Source organism: Lonchura striata, chromosome 32 (assembly GCF_046129695.1).
Source record: "Lonchura striata isolate bLonStr1 chromosome 32, bLonStr1.mat, whole genome shotgun sequence".
NCBI classification, from domain to species: Eukaryota; Metazoa; Chordata; class Aves; order Passeriformes; family Estrildidae; genus Lonchura; species Lonchura striata.
The window spans coordinates 3146524-3167162 of record NC_134634.1 but is presented as its reverse complement, the minus strand read 5'-3'; the positions used below and the strand labels follow the sequence as shown (position 1 = coordinate 3167162).

At 49.6% G+C, this 20639-nt stretch overlaps 1 protein-coding gene across 1 annotated transcript in view; it reads right to left on the bottom strand.

Annotated features, from left to right (window-relative positions):
* LOXL2 (lysyl oxidase like 2) overlaps positions 1-20639 on the bottom strand; it is a 55354-nt gene that overhangs the window by 19403 nt on the left and 15312 nt on the right. The window contains exons 3-6 of the mRNA XM_077789242.1: positions 13789-14000; positions 7935-8154; positions 3893-4076; positions 127-278 (exon numbers count right to left, since the gene is read on the bottom strand). Coding sequence (XP_077645368.1) covers positions 127-278; positions 3893-4076; positions 7935-8154; positions 13789-14000 — 768 coding nt within the window. The remainder of the gene's footprint in view (positions 1-126; positions 279-3892; positions 4077-7934; positions 8155-13788; positions 14001-20639) is intronic.

The following is a 20639-nucleotide window of genomic DNA, read 5'->3' as shown; positions in this document are numbered from 1 at the left end:
CTCATCCTCATTTCCCCTTCTTCTTTGGGTAAAACCTGAATGAAACACTCATGGCTTGGGTGAAATGATTCCTGCCCAAAATTCCCACCCCAAATCCCCTCACACCTGGATCTCTGGGCTCCTCACCTGGTTCTGGAAGCCCATGGCCGGCACGTTGCACCTCACAGCAGCATCTTCCTCGTGGTTGCAGCCCTGGGACTCGGTGTTGAACTTGCAGTCCGTCACCGACTTCTCGAAGCCCGTGCAGTCGATCTCGTTCAGGTGGATGGGACCCATTCCTTGGGGAGAAAAATTGGGAAAAAAGTCCTTTTGTGTGGTGAGGGAATACCTCAGCAGGTTCTGAACACCACAGTGACATCCAGCATTCAAAACTTGGAAAAAATCTGCTGATTTTTTTTGGTAAAAATAAAACAAAAATCTGTGAAATTACTGTTAATAATTTCACCGTTAATTTTTTCCCAGTATTCTCTGTGACTCAAGCGTGCAAGAATCCCAGGAAAAACCAAGTCTCCACTGTTTCATAATTTACAAACTCGAGCTGCAGAGATTCACAAATTATGACCTCTTGGCTGGGTTTTGTGCTGGAATCTGCTCCCAGTCAAGGCCTGACATTCCTGACATAGAACTGGGACATCGACACGTGGGCTGTGAATGAAACATCCACAGGGTGGATGAGGAGTCAGGAAAAGAAATCTGGGGCAGGTCGAGGATTCTGGCACTGAGGGAAACAGCAGAGAACAGCTGCAGAGAATGGGCTCGAGGTGCTGGCAGAAAAATGGAATAATTTGGTCTTTCCAAGATGAGCAGCAGCAGAAAATTAGAATTTCCATCAGAAAAGCATGGAAGGGAATGATCCTCCTGCAGAACTCAGCTCCTGCTTCCAAAGCTGGTTAGGAAGAACAATCAGGCAGAGAGGTGAATGTATTTGGTTTAATTTCACCCACAATTTATTAATGGGGTTTGGGCAACTCGGCCAGCCCTGTGTCCACCCCTCACACCACAGCTGGACAGGGTGGGAGGCCATTCCTGGGGGAGGCTGCTGGGAATGGGAATTTTGTCCTTTTTTTTGCCTCTCTCTCATTAAAATCCTGTTTGTGGTTCCCATCTGGAGCTGGCAGCACCTCCCAGTCATTCTGCAGCCACCAAAGGGCTGAGGGGGTGGAAAGCCTTGACCAGAACTGGAGGGAGAAGCTCCAGGAATGCAGGAGGCAGCCAGGCCGGCATTCCCAGCCTGGCAAAGCCATTCCAGTGGGATGACAGGGATGACAACGATGACAAAGGACAAGGGCAGAGCCCTCTCTGAGCCAGAGAACCCTGGCAGGGCTGCTCTTCTTGGGGAAATGATGGCACGTGAGGGCACAGAAATGGAGCCAAAGTATGCTGAAATGTGAGGAAAATTGTATTTCCTCCCATGCCATTGCACTTAAAAACCCCCAGGATTAGGCCAGTCCATCCAACGTTTGCCTTCACCTCCTCCCTGGAGATTAATTCCATGTTCTCCCTCCCAGGATATCGACACATCCATGAGCTCTGGATGGAAATATCCATTTCTTGTGGAAATAAGGGTGAATTATTTAATCTGGGTCTATTAAAGGAGGATAAATCCTTGTCCCACACCCTGAGCTCTGTGGAAGGCGCTGCTCTCCCACTTTGTCTTCACTTTCTCTTCCTCCAGGCAGCACTGACAGAACCAGAGGACACAGTCTCAAGCTGCACCAAGGGAAATGCAGGTTGGATGTTAGGAAAAAGTTTTTTACAGAAAAGTGATAAAGTTCTGAATGTCCTGCCTGGGGAGATGGTGGAATCACCACCCCTGGGTGTGTTTAAACCAGCCTGGATGTGGCACTGGGTGCCAGGGTTGAGTTGAGGTGCTGGGGCTGGGTTGGACTCGATGGTCTTGGAGGTCTCTTCCAACCTGGTGAATCTGTGAATTTTGGGAATTCTGTGAGCTGACACTCCCAGTTTAGCCACTGGCAGCTGGTTTAGCCTGTGAAATCCAACCTCCCATTCCCACGGGGAGGCTGCTCCTTCGAGGCACCCTCAGAAACCCCAAATTCCCCGGGATGCAGCTGGAACAGAATGAAGTGTAAACAGGGACGCAGCATGGAGAGCTCCCTGTGCATCCAGGACCAAAAAAAAATCTCCTTTTCCACCCAAACGTGACGCTCTGGCTGCTGGAGGGACATCACCCATCCCAAGGGACGCTCCTGACAGGGAGAACTGATGGATGAGCAGAAGGAAAAGGTGAAAAAAACCGGAAAGGGAAGCGTTTTGGAATGCAGAGGGAGATTCCTCTGTGGGACCTGGCGGGTTCCACGTTCTCCTCCCTCACGTGGCAGCCCCAGGCTGATGGAGCTCTTTCCTACATCCCCCTAAACACATCAGCAAATTCCAGCCCGCCACAAAGAGGGTTTTTGGCAAACCCAATGGATTTGGTCATGTTTTAAAGCTTGCCAGACTCAGGACACCCACGTGTTTGTTCCTTCTCTCCCCTTCTCTAAGCGAAAGGAATTTCCCTCATTCCTTTATTCTCAAATTTTCCCCCATTCCTTTATTCTCAAATTTTCCCCCATTCCTTTACTCTCAATTTTCCCCCCATTCCTTTATTCTCAAATTTTCCCCCATTCCTTTATTCTCAATTTTTCCCCCATTCCTTTTTTCTCACAACAAAGATTTGGTGTCATTTTTTTTGGTGGTTATTCTCACAACAAAGGCTTGGTGTAATTTTTTTTTTACTCTCATAACAAGGGTTTGGTGGCTTTTTTTGGTTATTCCAACAAGGGTATGGTGTCTTTTCTTTTTCTTTTTTTTTTTTTTTTCACAAAAAGAGTTTGGTTTAATTTTTTTTAATTTTTAATTTTTTTAATTCTCACAACAAGGGTTTGCTGGTTTTTTTTTGGTTTTTTTTTGGATTATCCCGGGAATAGGGTGTGGGAATCACCAGGTGGTTTCAGTTCACCTTTGACCACTTTTTGGGATTTAAACCAACTCCCAAAGACAGGAAATCCAAACCCAAACCTGGCTCTGAGCTGTTCAAATGCCCTTCTATTTATAATGAGCTAAATTACTGTCCTGGTCTGAAATTGGAGCGTTTGAAGTCTGACTCCAGGACTTATTTTTTGCCAGGAACTTTCTAGTAATGCATTACATCATGGTGTGGTTCTGGAGAACTCAAAAGGAATTTCAGAGCAGCAAATGAGATAATTAAGAATTAATTACTGGAACAATGATGAGTTGTTAAGAATTAATTACTGGGATGCTGAGTTTGACCTTTTGCTCAGGAACAGCTGCCTGAGCAAAAGGTCAAACTCATCATCCCCAGGCTTTTTTTCAGGGGATCTTTTTAAGTCACAGAATTCCAGCCTGGCCCCAAGAGAATTTATTAAGGTTAGGGAAGAAACTCCTGGTCCTCAAATTGAACATCCCAACAAAAATCTCCTGTGCCCTGAATCACGGGGGTGGAACATTCCTTAATTCAGGGCACCAGTAAAAGGAATGAGGGATTTGTATTTACAAGCTGTGGGTCTGCTGAAAATAAAAGTGGATGCTGAGAGATGAAAGAAACAATGAGAGGAACCATAAATTCCATAGGAATTCCAGTGATTGACACAAGGAAAAGACAAATGTGGGGGTATTCATTAGAATGGGGTCTGTATTAGGTGATTTGGGAAATCTGAACCTCTCAAGTACCTCAGCCAGTGGGGAACGAGAAATTAGGGTTAAAAGGAGGCTGCATCCTCCAAAAATTTGAGAGACTCCATGGCCTCTCCCTTTATTCCAATAAAGTTCTGGGACTGCTGTGCTTTTTGGGCTTAACGCTCAGGTGTTTGGGGATGGAGCCTGGTGTTTGTGGAGGGATTCTCCTGGCAGCAGGGGCTGTGCTGGAGCTCACCTTGGCCCAGCCTGGCTCCCGCGATGGCCTCCTTGGCGCTGCCGAAGCCCAGCTCCCGGCACACCACGCTGGCCGACACCAGGTTCCAGTTGTCGTCGCACACCGTGCCCCACTCGCCGTTCCTCAGCACCTCCACGCGGCCTTCCCCCGTGCCGGCTCCTCCCTTCAGCCTCACCAGGGGCTGCTGCAAGAGACACGCGGCAGCGGTGAGCAACTTTGGGTTTGGTCTTGGTTAGAGATACAGAATTCACAGAATCACAGAATCACTGGGTGGGGAGATCACAGAGTCCAACCCCAACAATGTCTTGGTTATAGATACAGAATTCACGGAATCACAGAATAACGGGGTGGAAAGATCACAGAGTCCAACCCCAAAAATGTCTTGGTTAGAGATACAGAATTCACAGAATCACAGAATAACGGGGTGGAAAGATCACAGAGTCCAACCCCAACAATGTCTTGGTTATAGATACAGAATTCACAGAATCACAGAGTCATTGGGTGGAAAGATCACAGAGTCCAACCCCAACAATGTCTTTGTTATAGATACAGAATTCATGGAATCACAGAGTCATTGGGTGGGAAGATCATCGAGTCCAACCCCAAAAATGTCTTTGTTATAGATACAGAATTCACGGAATTCACAGAATCATTGGGTGGAAGATCACAGAGTCCAACCCCAACAATGTCTTGGTTATAGATACAGAATTCACAGAATCACAGAGTCCAACCCCAACAGTGTCTTTGTTATAGATACAGAATTCATGGAATTCTCAGAATAACGGGCTGGGAAGATCATTGAGTCCAACCCCAAAAATGTCTTTGTTATAGATATAGAATTCACAGAATTCACAGAATTCTCAGAATCATAGAATTCTCAGAATCACAGAATAACGGGGTGGGAAGATCACAGAGTCCAACCCCAAAAATGTCTTGGTTATAGATACAGAATTCACGGAATCACAGAATCACTGGGTGGGAAGATCACAGAGTCCAACCCCAAAAATGTCTTTGTTATAGATACAGAATTCACAAAATCACAGAGTCATTGGGTGGGAAGATCATCGAGTCCAACCCCAAAAATGTCTTGGTTATAGATACAGAATTCACGGAATTCACAGAATCATTGGGTGGGAAGATCACAGAGTCCAAGCCCAAAAATGTCTTTGTTATAGATACAGAATTCACGGAATCACAGAATAACGGGGTGGGAAGATCACAGAGTCCAACCCCAACAATGTCTTGGTTATAGATACAGAATTCACGGAATTCACAGAATCATTGGGTGGGAAGATCACAGAGTCCAACCCCAACAGTGTCTTTGTTATAGATACAGAATTCACAAAATCACAGAGTCATTGGGTGGGAAGATCATCGAGTCCAACTCCAAAAATGTCTTGGTTATAGATACAGAATTCACAAAATCACAGAATCACTGGGTGGGAAGATCACAGAGTCCAACCCCAACAATGTCTTTGTTATAGATATAGAATTCACAGAATTCACAGAATTCACAGAATTCTCAGAATCATAGAATTCTCAGAATCACAGAATCACTGGGTGGGAAGATCATCGAGTCCAACCCCAAAAATGTCTTGGTTATAGATACAGAATTCACAAAATCACAGAATCACTGGGTGGGAAGATCACAGAGTCCAACCCCAAAAATGTCTTTGTTATAGATATAGAATTCACAGAATTCACAGAATTCACAGAATTCACAGAATTCTCAGAATCACAGAATCACTGGGTGGGAAGATCACAGAGTCCAACCCCAACAGTGTCTTTGTTATAGATACAGAATTCACGGAATCACAGAATAATGGGGTGGGAAGATCACAGAGTCCAACCCCAAAAATGTCTTTGTTATAGATACAGAATTCACAGAATTCACAGAATTCTCAGAATCACAGAATCAGAATTCTCAGAATCACAGAATCACTGGGTGGGAAGATCATCGAGTCCAACCCCAACAATGTCTTCGTTATAGATACAGAATTCACAGAATCACAGAATCATTGGGTGGGAAGATCACAGAGTCCAACCCCAACAGTGTCTTTGTTATAGATACAGAATTCACAGAATCACAGAATCACTGGGTGGGAAGATCACAGAGTCCAACCCAAACAATGCCTTTGTTATAAATACAGAATTCTCAGAATTCACAGAATTCACAGAATTCTCAGAATTCACAGAATTCTCAGAATTCACAGAATCACAGAATCACTGGGTGGGAAGATCATCAAGTCCAACACCAAAAATGCCTTTGTTATAAATACAGAATTTTCAGAATCACAGAATTCACAGAATTAACAGAATTCACAGAATTCACAGAATTCACAAAATTCACAAAATTCACAGAATTCTCAGAATCACTGGGTGGGAAGATCATCGAGTCCAACCCAAACAATGCCTACCAGCTGAGTGGCAGCTCCAGTTCCACTCATTTCTGGGTTTATAATATTTCATTTTTATCTGTTAATCACCCACTCCTCTCTCCAGTGCCAAGCAGGGAGCTGCCAATCCCTGCTGGACCTGAGAGCTGGTGAGAGCAAAGCTTTAGGTTTGGGAGCACCAAAAATCCTTCTTTTTTCCTGGAGCTTTTTCTCCAGGCTGGGGTCACACCAAGGACACGCACGGCCTAAACAAAGGCTTAAGGAATTACTTGGCAGCGCGTGCAGCTCGGGAGATTAACAATGATTTACAAAACCTTTCACCTCCCAGGCCGAAATCCTGCAAGCTCTGGAGCAGGGAAGAGCCCGAGATCCAGGCAGGGATTGCATTATTCCCACCAATAATTATTCCCAGTATTGGCACTTGGGGAAGAGCCCAGAGACCATCCCCCCAAAAATCACCGAGGAAAAGCCAAAAAAATCCTAATTTTCACAATTTCACAAATCCACAAAATTCTCCAGTGAGAAACCTCCGAGATTCCCCCTCTATCCCAAGGCTGCAGCTGGAAAATTTCCCTTGGCTCCCACCTAGCCCGTGTTTGCTGCTTGTTGAGCTGTCCTCTCCTAGTCCCTGACACTGGCAATGACCAATTCCAGCCTTGTTTTCCAACATTTTTGCATTTCCCGGGACTTTTATGCCCTGCTCAGCGCTCTCCTCCTCACTAGGCTAAACAAACCCAGCTTTCCAAGCTCCCTGTGTTTTCCCAGCCTCCCCGCAGGGCATTTCCTCACGGAGGACATGGAGGTAGAGGAAATGCCAGCTGATTTCCACAGGGTAATTCCAACAGAATTCCAGAGCCTGTGGAACAGCAGAGCCGGGCATGAGTTCAGCTGGCTCAGACTGAGCAGCTCCAGCAGGAACGTGACCCAGGGATTTCCTCACTCCTCTCTCCCAGCTCTGCCAGCTGCCCTGGGAGCTGCTCTCCCACCCTTTGGAGGCGGGAGACGGAGGAAAAAAACTGGAATTTGGGAGGGTGGGAGCTCAGCGGGTCGTGCAGGGAGGTGGGAATTGCAAAGGGGACGCTGTGGGAGTTGGTGGTGAACGTTACACCTCCAGGGGTTTCCTGCTCTAATTGGCAGCTGGATTGGGAAGAAATTCCTCACTGTGAGGGTGGTGAGGGGCTGGATGGAATTCCCAGGGAAGCTGTGGCTGCCCAGGACCTGGAAATGTCCCAGGCCAGGATGGACGGGGCTTGGAGCAACCTGGGATTGTGGAAGTTGTCCCTTCGCATGGCAGGGGTGGAATGGGGTGGACTTTGAGGTCCTTTCCAACCCAAACCATCCCAAAATTCTGTTTTTACTGCCCTAACTCTGGGAATCTGCTAGGCAGGAGGGACAGGACGCAGGGAATGGCTCCCCACCGCCAGAGGGAAGGGTAAAATGGGATATTGGGAAGGAATTCTTCCCTGAAACACTGGTGAGGTCCCGGGATAGAATTCCCAGAGCAGCTGCGGCTGCCCTGGATCCCTGGCAGTGCCCAGGGCCAGGCTGGAACAAGCCCAGCAGAAGGTGCCCTGCCCATGTCTGGGGGTGGGATCAGATGGTTTTTAAGGCTTTTCCAACCCGTTTTGGGGCTGCTGCCTGCTCACCTCCTGCCTGAAGGCCTTTCGGAAGCCGCTGTGGCTGCTGGGGGCGAAGGCGCGGCCGGGCACGCAGCTGACGACCGCGGGCATCCCGTTGGCACAGCTGCTGTTCTTCGCCGTGCCCGTCAGGTGGTTGCCCAGCTTGCAGCTGGAAATGTGCGCCTCGTTCCCACTACAGTCCATGGAGTAAGCCCAGTAGTGCTGCTTCCTTCTGCTGGCAAACATCCTGAAAGGAGTGGAGGAGGAGGGGAGAAGTGAGGGATCCGTAAACAAATTGATTTTGCTGGATTTTCGGGAGGGAAAACGCCCTGGGATGAAGTGAGGATTGGACAGGGTTATTTGGAGGCTGATCTGTTCATCCACACCATGACCCTGTTGGAGTGTCACTTAAAAACATGGGATCATTCAGGCTGGAAAAGACCTCCAAGGCAATCAAGTCCAACCACTTTCAAATAAATAAATCCCTGCAAGAACTAAAAAGTGTAGGAATCAAAGGTGCAGCAAATGACACATTCCCAGGAGCGCAGATCCCATCCCAGGCAGGGACAGGGATCAGCTAATTCCAAACAAAGAGGATTTGTGCAGATAACTGGGCTGGAGAGCCCCCAAGAAAACCTTCCCCTTTTGCTGACCAGCAGCTATCAGCTGGGATTGGGAAAAATCCAAAGCCTCTCTGAGTCTGTGTTAACAACCTGAGAGCAATTTCCGAGAGCACGAGCAACTCCCCCGCTGCCTTGTTCACAGCAGAGCAGCCTGGCAGCAGCTCCTGCTTCTCACTCCCAAACTTCCTGGAGCTGCTCCAGGCACTCCTGAGCAGGAAGAGGCACGTGTGATAAACTGGGAAAGGGAAGGGATCCAGCTCCATCCTAACTGGGAAAATGGAAATATGGGTCAGGTCAGCCTCACAAAGGAGTTAAAGGCAGGGAAGGCTCCGGGGAGCCCACGCCCTGCTGGGATCTCCACGTGGCTCTGTGGGATCCCGGCGCTGTTCCTCATTCCAGGAATCTCTGCCACGCAGAGCTGGGATCAGGGATTAGCTGTGGTAAATGGCACAGCGAGGTGGGTGGAATCTGGGGGGAAAAAGCAGCTTTGCTGCAGCACAGAGAGCCTGGGGAGAGGGGCTAAGAGCCTTTCTGAGGGGGCTTTTGGTGACCCCACTGAGCACGTCCAGGCTTTGCCAGGTTTTCCCTTTAGGATTTAGATTCGGCAGGGTCACAGATGTTTGAGGGGACACTTTTCTCCCCTGTGCTCACTGAGCTCTGCTGCCCAGCTCAGCATTTCTGCAGCTCTCCTGGCTCCCAGGCTCTCACTAATGCTTCACTAATGATGTCCCTGGGCTGAGGCTGGGGATGGATCCAGCCAGGCTGGAGAGGGAGCAGCGACTGCATCCCATGATGCTGGAAAAGGATGGAGCAGGGCCGAGGTCCATCCCAGGGAACAGCAGCAGGACCCTGCCTGCCCTGTGGGGAAAAGTGGCTGTCAGAACCCACCTCTGGCACAGCAGAGCTCTCAGGGACTCCCTGAATCGAGAAAAAAGGGGTGGGAAAATAGGAATAGAGTTAAAAATTTTTAAATTTTAAAATTTTTAAAACTCAGGGAGGATGCAGTACAAAGCTGCCACTTCCCAGCCGTGCTCAGGACAGAAGGGAGGACCTGAGGGAGCATTTTCATCCTTCACAGACAGGTCCAGAGAGCTCCATGAACTCCAGAGCAGACAAGAACCAGCCTGACTTAGGGAAGCAGGGATGAGGATGCCTTAGAATAGCAAGCAATGACCTCATCCTGGAAAATTCATGAGGCATCAACATCTGGATGGAATTAAGAGCCCTCGGGAGGCTGGGGAGAAATAAAGCCCCACCTCGTGTCCCCAGACTGAATCTATGTAAAAAAAGCAGAATTCAGCTGATCTTTGCAGCCAGAAACTCGGGGCTCTGCTGATGTTTTGTTTTTAACACAAAAGGGTCCAGCTGGGATCAGTGGGAGCCCAGGGTGATGCTGCTCAGGTCAGAGGTGGGAATGAACATTCCTGCTGGGAGAGTTCGGCCAGTTCCAGGACAAGCTGGAATTCAAACTCCTACTGGTGAGGAGAGAGGGATTTTCATCCCAGAAAAGCTTGAAACAAAGCACAAGTGGAGCTCTGTGGGAAGGGTTGGTTAAGGAGCACTCAGGGTATTCCACGATTCCACGATTTGGGCAGCAGAGAACAAATCATTGCACACAAACCCCAGGAAAATTCACCTAAATCCCACTGAGCAGAGGCTGGGGAGCTCCCGGGGGCTGTGAGCAGAGCTTTCAACCCTTGGGAAATTCCTAAAGTTGGCAAGGTGCTGCCTTCAGCCTCGGGGAGGAGGGAGGGAAGCCAGGCCTGCCAAAGCCCTTCCGATCCCAGATTTTCCAGGGAAAAAACAAACCAGGAGGGTTCCCACTACAAATACTGAAGCGATGAGCTGCCCAGCACCTCTGAGTGGGTTGGTAACGGGGTAAGCACACTGGCTCAATGGGGAGTAGCTGTTTGATCCTGGAGCCAAGCCTTTGCCAAGTCACAAAGACTTCAAAAAGGCATCAGGCCCATCTCTCTGATCCCAAATTTCTCCTCTCTCCATCAGCAAAATGCATTAAATCCTGCCAGAGCAGGAACTGGGAGGAGGAGGAGGAGTTACAGCAATTCCTGTATAAAAGCCACTGTGAGGAATGAGCAAGACCAGGGACTCAACTTTAGATTTGTTCCACTTCCGACCATAAATCGCGCCGTCAGCTCCAGAGTTACAGTCAGGAATAAACCCCTGGCAGCGGGACAAGGATGAACTCACTTGTTTTCTTTTGAGCAAGATCCATCTGCAAATCATTTCACCTCCCAGCATCGTGCAGGGGCAGAGCTGGGCAGGCGGGCTGGGGCTGGGGGCAGTGGGATGGGGGGATGTGGGAAGGGGCAGCCTTGGCCAGCAGAAACCTGATCCCAGCTGTGGAGGAGGAGTGGGGCAGGATCTGCTCCAGGGAGAAGGGGATTCTCAAATTAAAGGGAGCAATGAGGAGAAAGGACTTTTCTGCAGCTTCACATTCACAGGGAGAGGGGGTTTGGCTCCAGGATGAGCTTTTCCCTCTCCAAAACAAACCATGTGGGACGAGCATCCCCTGGCCCAGGTGAGGAGGTGTCACTGGTCATCATCCCAGTGCCTTGACCACAAATCCAAGGTCATTCCCAGCCCAGAACTGGGAGCTTTCCCAGCAAAACCAGCTGAACACGATGCATCCGCCCATAACACAGAGAGGGAAGTGGCCCAAGGGAGAATTCAGCTTTTAAACTCTGCTGACAAACAAAACCGTGCAGCTGCCAAAGCTTTACAAGCCTCTCCCCTCCAATAAAATGCCATCCCCATTTTTTTTTTCCAACCCGGGATAATGCTCAGCGGGTTTTCCAAAATATTTGTGGGTGCTGGAGCCCAGGAAGGCCAAAAACAAGGAAAGGGAGGGAGGTCCTGGGGCGCTGAGGCTCTCCAGCAGCAGAGATCCCCTGGGCTGGGATTTGGGAGCACTTCATATTCCTAATTCCAGCTCAGTTCAGTGGGATTTTCAGCAGTGCTGAGCTGCTGCTGAACAACCTTCCGTCAGTCTTTCCATTTCCATGTGTCCCAGGGACAGAACAACTCCTGAGCACCCTTTTATTTAAGGCAGATGGCTCCAGATGCTCTGGTTAATGCTTTTCTTGGAAAGGCCACAAGTGGAAGCAGGAAAAATCTACTTTGTCTGTCTGGAGGTGATTTATTCCCTGCTCCTGCAGGGGGTGGGAATCTCAGGGATGGGTTTGAGGGAAATGTGCTGCACTGGTGGAAGCAAACCATCCTGAAACTTGTGTCCAGGGCAACAAATGCCCTGCTCATCTCCCTGGGAATCCTGCAGGCTGAATTCCAGTGGGTTCTTCATTCCCCATTTTCTCTGTGTGGCTTTGGGCTATTCCGAGCCAAGGACCTCTCCAGCAGATCAGGATCTTGCTAATGAAAGAAACGAAACGTGGCCAGGCTGTTCCAGAGGGAATGTTCCAAAATAGCAATTCCACAGGCCAGGAGGAGCAGGCAGGAAAACCACGGCTCCTGCCTGGGGCTCCCCTGGAGCAGCCGCTGCTTTCCCAGCCCCAGGTCATGGAGCAGCAAAGGAACCAGACAGAATTTCATTTAAACTCTTTTACATCTGCTTTAGAGTGTTTTTCCTAAGGAACAGTGTGGGAAGAGCCCAGTCTGGGGTGAGGGCTTGGTGACAAAAAGCAAACAGAAGCAATGACAACAAAAAATGTCCAGAGCTCCTGGCTCCCAAGGAACAGGAAACGCAGCCTAAACCTTTCTGCTTGCAGCTCTGGAAAACACAATGTTCTCCCTATAAATCACTGCTTTCTTCCTTCATTTTAAAGCAATCTGCAAATCTAGGGAGGAAAAGCAGCACTGAGATTACGGGGAACCCTTTTCCCAGCACCTTTTCTGGGATGCACAGACAGGAATTGCACTCGGGGTGGGAAGGAGGAACCTGGGCACAAGAAAGCACAAAAGGGCTCATTTTATTCCAAGGTGACTTCTTTGGAGCTTCCAGCACATCCAGAACTGATCCCACCTCTGGATTTCTGCATGGGGATGGGGTGAGCAGTTGGAGACTTTACATTATGGAATGACAGGACACAGGGAATGGCTTCAAACTGACAGAGGGCAGGGAGAGCTGGAATGGAATTCCCAGAGGAGCTGTGGCAGCCCCTGGATCCCTGGAAGTGTCCAAGGCCACCTTGGAGCAAACTGGTCTCGTGGAAGGTGTCTCTGCCATGGCAGGGGTGGCACTGGATGGGCTGTAAATCCCTTCCAACCCAAAACCATTCCACAGTTTTCTCATAGCTGATGGATTTCCTGGGACAGTGGGAGCAGTTTGTGCCCTGCCCACCACACAGAGCCCATCCCTGCTGGAGGAAATGTCCATCCTCAAGCAGGTATTACAAAAGACAAGTATTTTTTGGGCCAAGTGTCCCAATCTCCCATTCCAGTCTCGGTCTAACACCGATACTCATCAAGGTCTGCGTCCCATGGATGAGGATCAAAGACCAGGAAGGGCTGGACATTCCAAACACTCACACAAATTAAAATTCCATCTGGGGGAACAAAGCAGTTGGAGCTTTTCCTCCCCCAGGGTCCCCAGTGCCACCTGCCAATCTGTGTTGGGAACAAGGCCCCGAGTGTTCCAAGGAACGTTTGTGGCTCCCACCAGTGGGAATCCAGGGAATCCCTCTGGCTGCCCTGGGACCCTGGCAGGGTCAGGAACCCCCTGGACAGAGCCCCAGAGACACTGGCTGTGATCTCTGGCCATGGAAAAGAGTTTTCAATCTTACAGGATCAATTACCAGCTCTGAGGGTTTGATATCAGTAATAATTAAGTGTGGCACAGGTGCAAAAGTAAAATTTTAGGATTCTAGATGAGGGGTCCAAAGGGGACAAGCTGGAGGAAATTGGGTGTGCCTTGTCCTTTTTCTCCTTCTTCATGCCCTCCATGTCTCACTGTGGTGTTGGCATTTTTCTGTTGGTTCAGGCTGGGGACACACTGTCCAACGGAGGTGACAGATATTGGCACGTTCTTGTAAATGCAGCCCAGGGAGTTTCTGGTATTTAATGTTTGTCACATCCCACTGAGGGCAGAGCCCCACACGCTGCCCTGCAGGACAGAGCTGGGCAGGGCAGCAGAACATGTGAGAGATCAACAGAATAAACAACCTGGAAACCAGCACAGACCAATTCTGGCTTCTGCTTTGGCAGGGGGCTGACAGACAGAGACTTTTACAATCTCAGAATCATCAATACCACAGATTCCAACACCCACCAAGCCCTGCCCTTACTTGTAGACGTTGGTGTTGTATTTCCTCTCGCTCGGGAAGCCGAACATCCCGCAGACCACCCGGGAGTTCTTCATGGTCCAGTGCTTGTCACAGATCTGTTTCCAGGTGCCCTCATCCTTCACCTCCACGTAGCCCTCGGTGACAGGGACCCGCTTGCGGTAGGTGGCCAGGATGGCGCGGATCCGGATGTCCTCCACCTGGATGTTCATGTTCTGTGGGTGGGAAATCAACGGGAATGATGCTGGATTGTAGGGAAATGCATTTTGGAAATTCCAGGTGGGGTCACAGGATCACAGCCCAACTGTGGGCAGCTTCTGTGGGTGGAAAATCAACGGGAATGATGCTGGATTGTAGGGAAATGAGCTGTGAGGTTCCAGGTGGGATCACAGGATCACAGCCCAGCTGTGGGCAGCTTCTGTGGGTGGGAAATAAATGGGAATGATGCTGGATTGTAGGGAAACGGGTTTTGGAAATTCCAGGTGGGGTCACAGCCCAACTGTGGGCAGCTTCCATGGGTGGGAAATAAACGGGAATGATGCTGGATTGTAGGGAAACGGGTTTTGGAAATTCCAGGTGGGGTCACAGCCCAACTGTGGGCAGCTTCCATGGGTGGGAAATAAATGGGAATGATGCTGGATTGTAGGGAATGGGTTTTGGAAATTCCAGGTGGGGTCACAGCCCAGCTGCAGTCCGGCAGGGCAGAAAGGATGAGGTGTTGAGGGAGGGAGCGGGCAGAGAAGCAGAGGAAGGACAGGAAAACAGGGATTCAAACTTCCAGAGGGCAGGGTTAGATGGGATATTTGGGATAAATTCTTCCCTGTGAGGGGTTGGGATGGAATTCCCAGAGGAGCTGTGGCTGCCCCATCCCTGGAAGTGTCCAAGGCCAGGTTGGAGCAACCTGGGACAGTGGGAGATGTCCCTGCCAATTGCAGGCGTGGAATGAGCTGATTTTAATCCCTTCCAACCCAAACCTTTCTGGGATTTTACGAAACAAACCCTTCCACCTTGTGTAAATCCATCCTCTGGAAGAAGATTCTTTTTCTCATTAAAGAAAAAGCTCTAATTCATTTTGTGAGTAGCCACATAACAACTCTGCTTTGTCACTTCAGTTCCAAGTGCTATTTTCACCTTCATTTAGCCCCTGTTCCTGTGGAAATAAAGCAAGCTCAGCTTTGTTAGGGCCAAATTTACTCACAGAATCATTCCGGGCGCAGGGAGCTGGAAGCCCTGGCACGGAAGGACTTTGGGGTTTTTCATCCAAAGCCATGATTTCATGTGGAATCTGGGATTCCAAGGTGCTGACAGCAGCGCTTCTCCAGCTCCTCCTCCACAACCTGGGACAGCAAGTGAGTCATGGAAAACGGATGGATTTCACATGTGGCACCTACGTGAGGACACCGAGCACTCCTCAAAGACTTCGGGGGCTAATTTTGGCTGGAGGGGGCAAATCCAGGCTGGAAAAGATCCCTGAGGTCCAAAATCAGCCCTGCAGGGGCAAATCCTGGCTGGAAAAGATCCCCCCGAGGGCACAAATCAGCCCTGCAGAGCCCCAGGGACAAATCCTGGCTGGAAAAGAAGAAAATCCAGGCTGGAAAATATCCCCGAGGGCAAAATGAAGACCTGAAGGGGCAAATCCTGGCTGGAAATGATCCCTGAGGGAAAAAATCAGACCTGCAGTGCCTCAGGGATAAATCCTGGCTAGAGGGGGCAAATCTTGACTGGAGAAGATCCCTGAGGGCAAAAAACAAAACTGCAAGAACCAGAGAGGCAAATCCTGGCTGGAAAATATCCCTGAGGGCAAAAATGAGACCTGCAGTGCCACAGAAACAAATCCTGGCTGGAATATACCTGTGAGGGCACAAACCAGCCCGGCAGGACCCCAGGGGCGAATCCTAGATAGAAAATAAGAAAATCCAGGCTGGAAAATATCCCTGAGGGCAAAAATCAGCCCTGCAGGGGCAAATCCTGGCTGGAAAAGGTCCCTGAGGGCACAAACCAACCCTGCAGAGCCCCATGGGCAAATCCAGTCTGGAAAATATCCCTGAGGGCAAAAATGAGACCTGCAGAGCCTTAGGGGCAAATCCTGGCGAGAGGGAGCAAATCTTGGCTAGAAAAGATCCCTGAGGGCAAAATTAAGACCTGCAGGGGAAAATCCAGGCTGGAAAAGATCCTAAAGGGCACAAACCAGCCCTGCAGGGCCCCAGGGGTGAATCCTAGATAGAAAATAAGAAAATCCAGGCTGGAAAATATCCCTGAGGGCAAAAATGAGACCTGCAGAGCCTTAGGGGCAAATCCTGGTGAGAGGGAGCAAATCTTGGCTAGAAAAGATCCCTGAGGGCAAAATTAAGACCTGCAGGGGAAAATCCAGGCTGGAAAAGATCCTAAAGGGCACAAACCAGCCCTGCAGGGCCCCAGGGGCAAATCCTAGCTAGAATAGAAGCAAATCCAGGCTGTAAAATATCCCTGAAGGCAAAAATCAGCCCTGCAGGGGAAAATCCAGGCTGGAAAAGATCCTAAAGGGCACAAATCAGCCCTGCAGAGCCTCAGGGACAAATCCTGGCTGGAAAAGTCCTCTGTGGCAAGCGGTTACAAAAGAGCTTCTGAAAAATGGATCAATTCCCTTCCAGGAGCCTTCTCCTTGTCAAATATGTGCAAACCCACGTGGTCCCGCTCGGGGTTACATCAGAACTGAGGAATCCTCGGATTCAGCCGCTCGGAAAAGAAAAAACTGCCCGGAAAAAAGAAAAGCTGCCCGGAGCTTGGAAGGGCCACGGGCCTCTGGCCAGGGCGAGATGGGAGCAGGACCTGCCCAGTCCTGCAGGTTCTGTGGCTCATCCATTCCCCAGCTGCTTTCACTGGTGCTGACACACCAAGCAGAGCCAAGGGAAGGGCAGGGAAAGGCTGCTGGGGCAGGAAATGGGGCAGGGAGTGGGGCAGGGAATGGGGTTGGCATCTCCTCCTCAGCTCTGCCCACACCACTGTGGACAACTCACTTAAAGCTTCACCCCCTCCTTTTCCTTATTCCCCTTCTGCCTTTCTGTCTTTTATTTGTCTACATTCGCCACCCAGTTTTGCAAATCACCGATTCCCGCTCTCCCCCCTCAGCTGCAGGAATTAAATTCTCCAAAATTTGAGCTGGAGCATCCCTCAACCCCTGGAAAACAGGATTTATCTGATGCTGCTACTCACATAGGCGTCACAGGCTGGGCTCCAGTTTTGAAAGCTCTCGTAGCCCTCAAGAATTAAAAATAACCCCTGTGATACCCAAATTTGTTATATCTGAGGCAATTTCAGGTGTTCCAGGGGTCTGATGTAAGAGGGGATTTGAAACCTCTCCAGTGGAGCCTGAGAAATCCATTTGCAGCACGAAATTTCTCCTGAGCTTGGCAGTTTCTCCTAAAACCTTGCAGAGTTTTTGAGTACGTGCTGTCAGGAAGGTATCGGAGCCTCAGGGCATTCCAGGCCTCCCCAGGCTGCTTTCCAAACCCTGCAGCTCGCTTTTCCCTGGTGCAATTTAGGAAACGTTTCCAGCTTTTGCCTCGATGGAGAAATTGTGTTTACTCAGGGCTGTCAGAGGGAACTTTGTTCCCCTGCTTCTCCTACCCTGCCTCGTTTTCTTCACCAGGAAAAAAAGTAATAGAAGCCTTAAATCCGGTTGGAAACAACTCTGGGTGCTGAAGATGTCCAAGTGTTTTTAATAAAAGCCATTTAAAGAAATTAACCCAAAGGCCAGGGAGCCAGCACTTCAAACTGTGCTGGAAAAGCACCTGGGAAAAGATGGGAAACAGGAGGAAATTCTCACTGGCAGCTGGGAAAGTGGGAGAGGGAGTTTTCCATCTGTGACTGTGGGATTCATCCATCCTGCAGGAAGCCCTGGGCAGGTTTGAGACCCAGAGTTAGGTGAGGATCAGCTCTGCTGCACATTAAAGTGGCAGAAATGGGACATTTTCCTTCCAGACCTGGCATCGGCAATGCGCTAAAGCCCACACAGGGTTTTCAAAAGGGACACCCTCGTCCCTTTTCCTTGGATTTAGGCTGGCTGGAGGCCACAGCTGGTCCTTGGAACGAGATCACACCCAGGAATGCTGCTCCAGGTGCTGTGTTCTGTGTTTCTGTGAGGAAGCTGCCCCACAGCTCAGCCCCCTTCAGTCGTGGGCCGTTCCAGATGTTGAACATCTGCCTGGTGCTTCCCAGGATCAACATCCCCACCTTCCACCTCTTTGTCAGCATGGAACGTCCCTGTTCTCGCTGCTGGGCCATCCCAGGGAATGTCACCCGGGTGGGAAACCTGGAAAACCCCCAAGGCAAACAGAGGGGTGGAAGGACTCCCTTGGGCTCCATCTTGGAGCTCTTTTCCAGCCTCAAGGATTCCTGGGAGGGAGCAGCAATTCCCAAATTCCTTCTGGGCAGGAATCAGGTTCAGAGAGAGCAAACTGCTTCTTCAAAGGCCCCAAAACCAGGGAATCCTATCCAGGATCCTGAGGATCCCCCCTGCAGCGGGGAACACAACAGAACCCCTAAAGCAGCCACCTTCTCATCAAGAATATTTGGGTTTTTCTCCCCTTATCCAACAGATTTGGGATTTCCCTTTTCTTCCCACTCCTCCAGCCAGGCAGGAGCTCTGTTCCCCAAATCCCAACAAATCCCTGGCAGCTGCCAGAGGCTGAGAACACTGAGCAGGGTAACAGGGAGCCATCCTTCCCTGCTGTGCTCCCGCAGCTTCCAGGCATCTCCACCTCATGGATTTTCCAATCCAGAGGGTGGATTTTCAGTGCTCCAAAGCCCTGGATGGATCTGGGAATGCCTTGCTGGGATTTATGGCATCACAGCATCAGGCAGAGAAAGAAAAGAGCGAAGCTGAGAAGGAGAAAAGTCACAATGATGCAAAAAATAATAAAAAAACACCACCTTTTAAAAAATGGGAAGCTTGGGAATGCTGGCAGATACTTTGGGATTTGCCTGTTATTTTTGCAATTATTTCTGCAGCTTAACAAATCAAAAGAAGTTGTTCCAGCTGTTTCCAGAAGAGCTCTGAGCAGAGCAGGAGTGGAGTGTCCATGACTCCAGAACTCGAGATCCCTGTATTTCCCACTCCAGGCTCAAGATCCCTGCATTTCCCACTCCAGAATTTGAAATCCCTGTATTTCCCACTCCAGAACTCGAGATCTCAGAATTTCCCACTCCAGGACTTCCAAGTCCTGTATTTCCCACTTCCAAGCTGGGCATTTGGACGTTTCTTCCCCCCTAAACTGACTAGGCTGGCTCCTTGTTGTTTTTTTTTTTTTTTTTACAGCAGTGAAAAATGAGGTGTAAATGGAATTTCTTGCTCTTGGATTTGGGAAAGCATTCCCAGGTCCAATGTGCCACCTCAGGCTCTGGACAGAGCTCTCCCGTCTCATCCCTCTCCCCTGGAGATGCTGACTCAGACACGAAAACAAATCCCGCACCAACCTGGGATTCTGTTTAGTGCATCCAACCCTTTTGTCATTTTTTTATTCTTTTTTTGGCCTGTGTTTGCCAAGGAGGATAAAAAAATGAGCAAAGCAGCAAAAAAAAAAAAAAAAAAACCCAACCAAAAATGAGGCAACATTTCATTCCTGGAGGGAATTCATTTCCTGATAGCTCCAACAGGCCACAGTGACATTTTTAGGGTCTGTCTGAGAGCAAAACCAACCCCAATCCCATCCCCTTTTTCCTCTCAGGGCTGGTTTAGAGCAGGGAATTTTGGAATTTTGTATGGGAGCAAAACCAACCCCAATCCCATCCCCTTTTCCATCCCAGGGCTGGTTTAGAGCTCTGGAGCTCAGAAAATTTTGTCTGGGAGCAAAACCAACACAAATCACTTCCTCTTTTTATTCCCGGAGCTGGTTTAGAGCAGGGAATTTTGGAAATTTTGTCTGGGAGCAAAACCAACCCCAATCCCATCCCCTTTTCCCTCCCAGGGCTGGTTTAGAGTTGGGAATTTTTGATGGAGCAACTCAAGGGTTTGCTCCGGCTCGGAACAAAGAGCAAAACCTCAGAGAGGAATTTGAGCCGCTGCAGAGCTCGGCTTTGTATTGGAAAATTCAAGAACAAAGGATCAGAATAAGCACGCTGAGGGTTCTCCATGAGAAAAGGCTGCCAGGAGCTTTTTTTCCCAATAATTCTTTGGGATTGGAACGGTTTCCTTTGGCTGCAGAGGTTTTGTTACACCAGGGCTGCTCAGTAATGCAAATCCAGGCAGAAATGGTTTAAACTCCAACAGCAGCTGGGCTGATGGTGAAAACAGATTCCAGAGAAAAACCGGGAGCAAACAACAGCTGATGGATAAAGCAGATTGCTAAAACCCCCTTTGCTGTGCTCCACGGACACGTGGAGAGCAATCCCACAACAAGGAAAACTCTGGGATTGAGAGAAAGCTGAACCCTAAACCATGACTTGTTCTAGGGAGGCAAAGAGGTGATGGAGAAGGATTTGGGAATGGGAGCGGACAGGATGGGGGGAATGGTTTGGAATGGGAAGAGGGCAGGGCTAGGATGGGATTTCGGGAAGGAAAGGGCTGGGATGGAATTCCCAGGGAAGCTGTGGCTGCCCCTGCATCCCTGGAAGTCCCCAAGGAGAGGTTGGAGCACCCTGGGACTTGTTCTAGGGAGGCAAAGAGGTGATGGAGAAGGATTTGGGAATGGGAAGGGACAGGATGGGGGGAATGGTTTGGAATGGGAAGAGGGCAGGGCTAGGATGGGATATCGGGAAGGAAAGGGCTGGGATGGAATTCCCAGGGAAGCTGTGGCTGCCCCTGCATCCCTGGAAGTCCCCAAGGAGAGGTTGGAGCACCCTGGGATGGTGGGAGGTGTCCCTGGGGTGTTCCCACC